This window comes from Mastomys coucha, unplaced genomic scaffold (assembly GCF_008632895.1).
Source record: "Mastomys coucha isolate ucsf_1 unplaced genomic scaffold, UCSF_Mcou_1 pScaffold23, whole genome shotgun sequence".
In the NCBI taxonomy this organism is placed as follows: Eukaryota; Metazoa; Chordata; class Mammalia; order Rodentia; family Muridae; genus Mastomys; species Mastomys coucha.
The window spans coordinates 16,257,586-16,265,441 of record NW_022196906.1 but is presented as its reverse complement, the minus strand read 5'-3'; the positions used below and the strand labels follow the sequence as shown (position 1 = coordinate 16,265,441).

The 7,856-nt window shown below is 51.3% G+C and overlaps 1 protein-coding gene across 3 annotated transcripts; it reads left to right on the top strand.

Moving 5' to 3' along the window:
* Positions 1 to 245: 245 nt before the first annotated feature.
* Positions 246 to 5,486, top strand: Acp5 (acid phosphatase 5, tartrate resistant). Of its 3 annotated transcripts, XM_031345201.1 has the most exons (7): positions 246 to 471; positions 652 to 711; positions 1,632 to 1,681; positions 2,083 to 2,349; positions 2,551 to 2,678; positions 4,186 to 4,531; positions 4,979 to 5,334. In XM_031345201.1, the coding sequence occupies exons 4-7, from the start codon at positions 2,083 to 2,085 to the stop codon at positions 5,219 to 5,221; spliced, it is 984 nt and encodes a 327-aa protein (XP_031201061.1). In that variant the 5' UTR covers positions 246 to 471; positions 652 to 711; positions 1,632 to 1,681; the 3' UTR covers positions 5,222 to 5,334. The 3 variants fall into 3 exon arrangements, with proteins under 3 accessions (XP_031201061.1, XP_031201060.1, XP_031201062.1); XM_031345200.1 differs by lacking the exon at positions 246 to 471 and having other exon boundaries at positions 478 to 711; positions 4,979 to 5,486; XM_031345202.1 differs by lacking the exons at positions 246 to 471; positions 1,632 to 1,681 and having other exon boundaries at positions 478 to 711.
* The last annotated feature ends 2,370 nt before the right edge of the window (positions 5,487 to 7,856 follow it).

Sequence of the window (7,856 nt, the reverse complement as noted above, 5' to 3'; positions counted from 1 at the left end):
GGAACCAGAGCCGCTCTGGTGCCAGGCGTGCCAGGCGAGCCCTCCGCTGCTGACTTGCCACCCTAGCACCTTCTCACCCATTTTAAAGACCGGGAGACCGATTAGAGTCAGCACACCTGACTAGGCAGCCCGGCTCAGTCTAAGGCTGGACCTCCCCAGCGCGGCCACCAGGAGCTGTGAGCACTCCAAAAGTCGAAGGCAAAGTGGTATTGAAATCAGGTCCCGGGACCCCCTCAACTCCTGGGACTCTGAACCTTGGAGACGAGGTACTGGCTGAGGCAGGATTGGGGCGGGGAAACCGAGGCACCCGCCCTCTGCAACTCTGGACTCAGTAAGGCAGGCAGGGAGCCGTGGGAGAGGCTGGCCGGCGCCGCCTCTTCATAACTCGTGCAGCCCCGAGCGACCCGCCCGCGGATCCGCAGCTCAGTTGAGTAGGCATAGCTTGTCCTGGACCCTGGACGCACCGACAAGGTGAGACTAGCCCAGCCAGGCCTTGCTCTGCCTCCCACGAGGGAGGGGTCTCTGTCTGTTCGGGCCACCCCACTTCCTTCCTGTTCGCCTCTACTGAGAGGTGCGAGTGGGGAATGCACAACAAACCCTTCGCTGGATGACCCGGGGTGAATCGCTGGCCCTCTCTGAACCTTTATCCAGAGCACGGAACGAGAGATTCGGGAATCCGCAATCCGCTTGCAGGGACCGGAGGGATTGGTGGTGAGTGTTCAAGGACCGAGTCTGGAAAGAATGGACAGTGTGTGAAGCCAAGGAGGGAGGGGAGGAGATGGAGGTAGCCACACCTACCACAGCGCTGGGCTCTACGGTCAACTCGACCTGCAGCTGGCTGCTGTAGGTCCCAAGATCAATAGGCTACAGCCACGTGGTGTGTGCCTTTTAGAAGTTCCCAAGCTGGAAACCCGGTGTGGGGAAGGCCATGGAAGAGTGTGGACAGAACTTCCTGGAAAAGGCAGTTGTCACTGCTGTTTATGGGGGAGGCAGCGGACAGTCCCACACTTGGATGACTCCAATTACACAATTTACACTAGGGATACAGCAGGACTTATGCACAAGCACAGACAAGACAGGGGGACTGTTACATGGGCACCCTGTAACAGAGGAATTACAACGCTCAAGGTCATCCTTGGCTACATAGGGAGGGAGTTAGGGATCAGCCTGGGCTTCTTCAGACACTGTCTCCAAACAAACAAACGGAAAGAAAAAAAAAGAATTGGAGTGTATGTCACAGGCAAGCCACTGAGGGTCTCATGCTAGAGCCCAGACACCCACCCAGAAAAAGTGACCGCGAGTTACAGACGGCCAAGGATATAAGAACAGAGATGTTCAGGCTCAGAACAGCCGCAGCACAGTGTGCAGTCAAACTCAGGACCTACAGATGTCCAGCACACATAACCAAATGACCCTGGCTGACTGTGCTAGCTTCGGGGAAACTTCTCACGGCCCAGTCTGACCTGGATGCCACCGCTCCCAGCCCCATTTCCAGTACTGGGGAAGTCCAGTGCTCACATGACCCAAGGGGAAGATCCCTGGACAGTCCTCGGAGAAAATGTATCATCTTTCCTAATGATACACGTCTGCCCCAGAGAATAAAGACTCAGGGATCACCGCTTCTGTTGCAGGCGCTGAACTGCCTCTTGCAGTCTCTCTGACCACCAGTGCTTCCTCCAGGGTGAGTGCCACAGGAGCAAGGTGGGGGAAGGGAAGAGGCCTGTGGGCCACCTTCCCTAGCTCCTCAGCTCCTTGCAGGCCCACTTCCTGCTGGTGTGTCTGTGGAGCTGACAGCTGTAGATGGCTTGTGTATGTGTGTGTGTGTGTTGTGTGTGTTGTGTGTGTCTTCAGGTGAGACCTGTCTTATGTCTTTCTTACCACAGTCTGTTTCCATTTTCCAAACTTCCAATGTAGCAGAGGCTGGCCTTGAACTTCTGATCCAGTTGCTCCACCTCTGTGGTGCCTGAGTTTATAGGCCTGCACCATCAGACCAGGCTCAGCTGGCTGGTCTTTGCTTGGACCAGGCAAGGTGGAGTTTTCAGGGTCTCGCTCTCTGTCCAGACTCCCTCTCTTCCCTCACAGATGGATGCATGGATGGTGCTGCTGGCCCTGCAAATCATGTCGCTCCCACTTCTGGCTCACTGTACAGCCCCCACTTCCACCCTGAGATTTGTGGCTGTGGGTGACTGGGGAGGGGTCCCCAATGCCCCATTCCACACAGCCCGGGAAATGGCCAATGCTAAAGAAATCGCCAGAACGGTGCAGATGATGGGCGCTGACTTCATCATGTCCCTGGGGGACAATTTCTACTTCACTGGAGTACACGATGCCAATGACAAGAGGTTCCAGGTACGTGCTCAACAGGGTCAGAGGTGATAGTGAGGGGGCCACTCCATGCTGGGACCTTCTTCTGGGGAGGGTAGAAGGCAGAAGGACGCCTCCCGGTACCTCGGACTCCGGATGGTTCCCTCGCCCTTGGTTTCTGATTCGGTGGAAGCAGCAGAGTGGCTGTTGACCCCAGAGGAGGGATGCCCTTCCTGTCTGTCACAGGAGACCTTTGAGGATGTGTTCTCTGACCGTGCCCTTCGCAACATCCCCTGGTATGTGCTGGCTGGAAACCACGATCACCTGGGCAATGTCTCCGCACAAATTGCCTACTCCAAGATCTCCAAGCGCTGGTGAGCCCCTCCCTCTTTCCCCGAGGAGGCTGTCACTAGGGACAAAGAGTCCCTTTGGCTTTTGGGAGAGTTTTTCTAAACTGTGTTTTATTTATTGGGGGTCCGGGGACACAACACGTGTGTGCAGGCCAGAGGACAGATTATGAATCAGTTTTCTCCTTCTCCAGGGAAGGAGTTTAGGTCATCAGGCAGCGGGTGCTTCTCTCACTGAATCAGAAGGTCTGGGTTTTCTTTTGTTTTGTGAAAACAGGGTGTTGTGTAGCCCAGGCTGGCCTTGAACTGGCTATGTAGCCAAGAACAATCTTGAACTCCTGATCCTGCTGTCTCCAATTCCCAAGGGGTGGGATTTCAGACAGACAACTCCACACTCAGCTGCTTATTTTTGAGACGGGATCTTGCTATGTAGTCTTGGCTGATCTCCAAATTAAGATTCTCTTGCCTTAGCCTCCAAAGTATTGAGGTGGCAGATTTGTGCCGCTGTGCCTAGCCAAAGAAGCCTTTTGGGGCAGAGGAACATGCTCAGTCAGGAAAGCACTTGGTAAGCAAACACAAGGACCTGAGTTCAGTCCACAGTCTGTGTTAAAAGCAGTGTAGAGGCACATGCCTGTGTCATAGTGCTAGGAAGTGGGGACAGAGGATCCTGGGGCTCAGTGGCTACCTAGCCTAACTGAACTTGTGAACCCCACAACTCAGTGAGGTGACCCGACTTAGAAAACAAGGTTGAGGGATAAGCGGAGTGGCTCAATGGATATAAAAGCACTTGCCTTGTAAATCTGAGGACCTGAGTTCAGTCCTGGGAACCCACCATGAAAAGAAAACCCATTACCAAAAGTGGTCCTCTGAACCTCCCCCACCCGTCTTAATAATTAAAAGAAAAGGAAACAAAAAACCCAAAGTGAACAAAAAAGTAGGTGGGATGGTAGGGGAGAGAGAAGGATGGATGGATGGGGCTTGCTGGTTTCCTGGCTAGGCCAGGGATGGGATACATGCCAGGCTCAACAAGAGACCTTGTCTCAAATGAACAAGGTGGAGAGTTACAGAGGACACTAACCCCCCTGCGGTGGCTTCTGTGGGTGCATGTGCATGTCTACCCCACCACACATAGAGAAATATACCAGAAAACTCAAGATGAGTGGCTCTTGAGGAACAACAGCTGAACCTGATCCTGATTTCTATGCACATGTGCAAACATGAATATATGTGAACACACGCACACACACACACACACACACACACACACATTTTAAAAAGAGTTCCTTTGCCTCTGGGTTTGTTTCCCTGCACCCATATGGTAGCTCGCAACCATCTGTAACTCCAGGCCCAAAGGATCTTTTTCTGGCCTCCATGGGCACGGCATGCACGTGGTACACAGACACACATTCAGGCAAATATTCAAGCATATAAAATAAGAAAAATAAAAATAAAAACGGGAAGTCCTTTGGTCAAAACCAACCTTAGTGTGTGTCTGCTTAAAATGTTTTACCCACGGCTTCTGTTCCCTCCACAGGAATTACCCCAGCCCTTACTACCGTTTGCGCTTCAAAATTCCACGTACAAACCTAACTGTGGCCATCTTCATGCTGGACACAGTGATGCTGTGTGGCAACTCGGATGACTTTGCCAGTCAGCAGCCCAAAATGCCCCGAGACCTGGGAGTGGCCCGCACTCAGCTGTCCTGGCTCAAAAAGCAGTTGGCAGCAGCCAAGGAGGACTACGTTTTGGTGGCTGGCCACTACCCCATCTGGTCCATCGCTGAGCATGGACCCACCCGCTGCCTCGTCAAGAATTTGCGGCCATTGTTGGCCACGTACGGGGTCACTGCCTACCTGTGTGGACACGACCACAACCTGCAGGTGAGGGCTCTGTGGATGGGGAATCTGGCAAGGTGCCACACGGCTGCACTCTTGTTCAGAGAGCCTCTGCAGAATACTGGACTAGAATCCCCCAAGAGGGGCTGGGGGTGTGGCTCAGCAGTAGAACCCTACCTAGAATCCCCCAATGAAGGGTTGGGGGCGTGGCTCAGTGTTAGAGCTCCCGACTAGAATCCCCCAGTGAGAGCCTGAAGCTAGGACTCAGAATTAGAGTACTTGCCTACAAAATAGGAAGCCATGGATTTCATCCTCAACACCGCCCCAAAACCAAAGGTTCCCTAAATGCCAAAGTAGCTTGCAGCTGTGCCTGTGAAATAGGATCCACTCCTGCACACGGGGAAACTGAAGCAAAGAGAGCTCAGTTATCCAGCTCAGCTCTGGTTCAGGGGCAGACCTATTCCCGACCAACCTTGCATCCTTTGCCCCCAGTATCTTCAGGATGAGAACGGTGTGGGCTATGTGCTGAGTGGGGCCGGCAACTTCATGGATCCCTCTGTGCGACATCAACGAAAGGTCCCCAACGGCTACCTGCGCTTTCACTATGGATCTGAGGACTCCCTGGGCGGCTTCACCTACGTGGAGATAAGCTCCAAAGAAATGAGCATCACATATGTAGAAGCCTCTGGAAAGTCACTCTTCAAAACCAGCCTTCCCAGGCGACCCAGACCCTGAACACCTGCCAGGAGCTGAGGGAGGAAGCCTCCTCAGGCATGGTGGGTGGGCCCTGTAAGGACCTCGGCCACAGGCAGCCTTTTCTCTAGCAGAGTGGGAAGGTGAACCAGAGGCTTACAGGAAAAAAGTATGCTCACATCAACTGGCCCCCACAGACAAACTCGTCCCTGATGTTTTGAGGTAGCTTTCTTGGGAACGAGGCTTTCTTTTAAGTCAAGCATCTTACTGTCACTACTATTCAATAAAACAATAGTTGACAAGGCTGTACTTTGTCTCCAGAATGGGTGTGTCATCAAGGTTAAAATGCCTTGGAATCCAGGCCTCTTGCATGCTATACAATCGCTCTACAACTGAGCTATTTTTTTTTTTTTTGAAGCCAGGTCTCATGTAGCACAGGCTAGCCTTGAACTCAGATCCTCCTGTCTCTGTTCCACACACCCACCTTCCTCCCACTGAGATTATAGGCAACTACCATCACGCCTGGCTGCAGATGTGATTTTCCCAGGCACATAGGAGAGTGAAACAGGAGGACCAGTTGGATCTAGAACTCCCAGGCTGGCAGCGTAGCAGGGTCCTGCTGAAAATGAACAGCCAGCTTGGTGCTGCATGCCTTTAATTCTATCCATGAGAAGAGAGAGACAGTCTTATCTCTGTGAGTTCTGGACCACGATGGGTCTACACATCAAGGTCCAGGCCAGCTTGTGCTACATGGTGAGACCCTGTCTCAAAAGATGAATGAATATGTCAGTCAATCAGTTATCATCAGAAAGAAGGGCATAGCAAATCTTCCACATTCCTGTCTATAGCCGTCCTCCCTCCAGCAGAGCCCATCCTTCCACACATCCTCACTTCCCTGTTTTGTTTGCTTGTCTGAGACAAGGACTCATAAAGTTTGTATGCTCAGACTTGCTATATAGCAAAAAGTGACCTTGGACTCTGGCTCCCCCTGCTTCAGTCCCCAAGAGCTGGAGTTACAGGTTTTCCACAGCACACTGGTTTCTGTGGTGCTGAGATGAAGCCCTGGGCTTTATGAATGCTAGGCAAGTGCCCGACCAACAAGGGTGCGTCTCTAATCCAATTTTCAAATTACTTTTTTATTATTGTTAAATGTTATTCTTATTTATGTGTATGTGCCTGCTTGCCTATATGTGTACCGCATACTTGAAGGTACCTACAAAAGCCAGAAGAGGGTGTTGGGTCCCCTAGGACTGGAATTACAAGCAGTTGCCAGCCACCACGTACATAGTTCAGTAAGGTTGAATTCCTGGTTGTCCTACCTCCATCTCACAAGGTGCAAAGCAACAGATACACCACCATATAAGGCTCCAAGTTTTAGGGACTTTGGAGAATTAAACTGAGGGCTTTGAGACTCCAAGCATATAATTTACCACAGAGTGCCAGGTTCCATTTTCCTCTTGTACAAGAGTGGAACCCAGACATTTTGAACACACTTTCGAAGGCCCTACCACTAAGCTACACGCCAGACTACTCTTTTTCCTGTCGTCTTCGCTAGCTGTCCTCAGCATCTCATTCTGCACAGTTATGGAACACTGGTGAACACAGCTCTACTTGAGGTCCCTCTACTTCACTACAGCTCTTCACAGGTTTGTCTCCGACCATTTCATGGAGCTGGGAATATTCACCTATTCAAAGCTCTTAAGGTTTATAGGAAAGTGCAGCAGGGCTTGGTGGCACAAACATATAATCCCAGCATACAGGAAGTCAAGGCTCAATGATCAGAAGTTCAAGGTTATCCTCTGGTACATAAGTCTGAGGTCAGCCTGGGTTACATGACACCCTGTCTTGGAATATATATGTGAGCCAGGAGTGGAAACACACGACTTTAATCCCAGCACTCAGGAGGTCCAGGCGAGTGGATTTCTGTGAGTTTGGGGTAAACCTGGTCTATACTGCAAGCTCCAGGACACCCAGGGCTACACGGAGAGCCTGTGCTGGCTGGTTTTGTGTCAACTTGACACAAGCTGGAATTATCACAGAGAAAGGAGTTTCATTTGAGGAAATACTTCCATGAGATCCAACTGTAAGGCATTTTCTCAATTAGTGATCAAGGGGGGAGGGCCCACTGTGGGTGGTGCCATCCCTGTGCTGGTAGTCTTGGTTTCTGCTATAAGAAAGCAAGCTGAGCAAGCCAGGAGAAGCAAGCCAGTAAGGAACATCCCTCTATGGCCTCTGCATCAGCTCCTGCTTCCTGACCTGCTTGAGTTCCAGTCCTGACTTCCTTTGGTGATCAACAGCAGTGTGGAAGTTGAATAAACCCTTTCCAACTTGCTTCTTGGTCATGATGTTTGTGCAGGAATTGAAACCCTGACTAAGACAGAGCCCCTATCTCAAAAACATCAAAAAGTGGAAATAAGAAAAATGTATGGCTGGGGATACATCACATTGTTAGGTCTGCACAAAGCCTGGGTTCCATTGCAGAGCTATGTAAAACCAACTAGCTGGGTGGGTATGCACATCTGTCATCCCAGGGGAACAACAAACAAGGAACCAGCTAGGTAAACGTGCCTGCTCCTGGGCAGGAGAAACAGCTCAGTGGTTAAGAGCATTGGCTGCTCTTACAGTGGACTCAGGTTCAATTTCCAGCACCCCATAGCAGTTCATAACTGCTTGTAAC

What these genes read in the sequence shown, in the direction of transcription:
- Acp5 (XM_031345200.1), top strand. Translation starts at nt 2,083, where the DNA reads ATGGATGCATGGATGGTGCTGCTGGCCCTGCAAATCATGTCGCTCCCA. An exon ending in CCAATGACAAGAGGTTCCAG is followed by an intron (nt 2,350 to 2,550) that starts GTACGTGCTCAA and finishes TGTCTGTCACAG; the next exon opens with GAGACCTTTGAGGATGTGTT. An exon ending in TCCAAGATCTCCAAGCGCTG is followed by an intron (nt 2,679 to 4,185) that starts GTGAGCCCCTCC and finishes TTCCCTCCACAG; the next exon opens with GAATTACCCCAGCCCTTACT.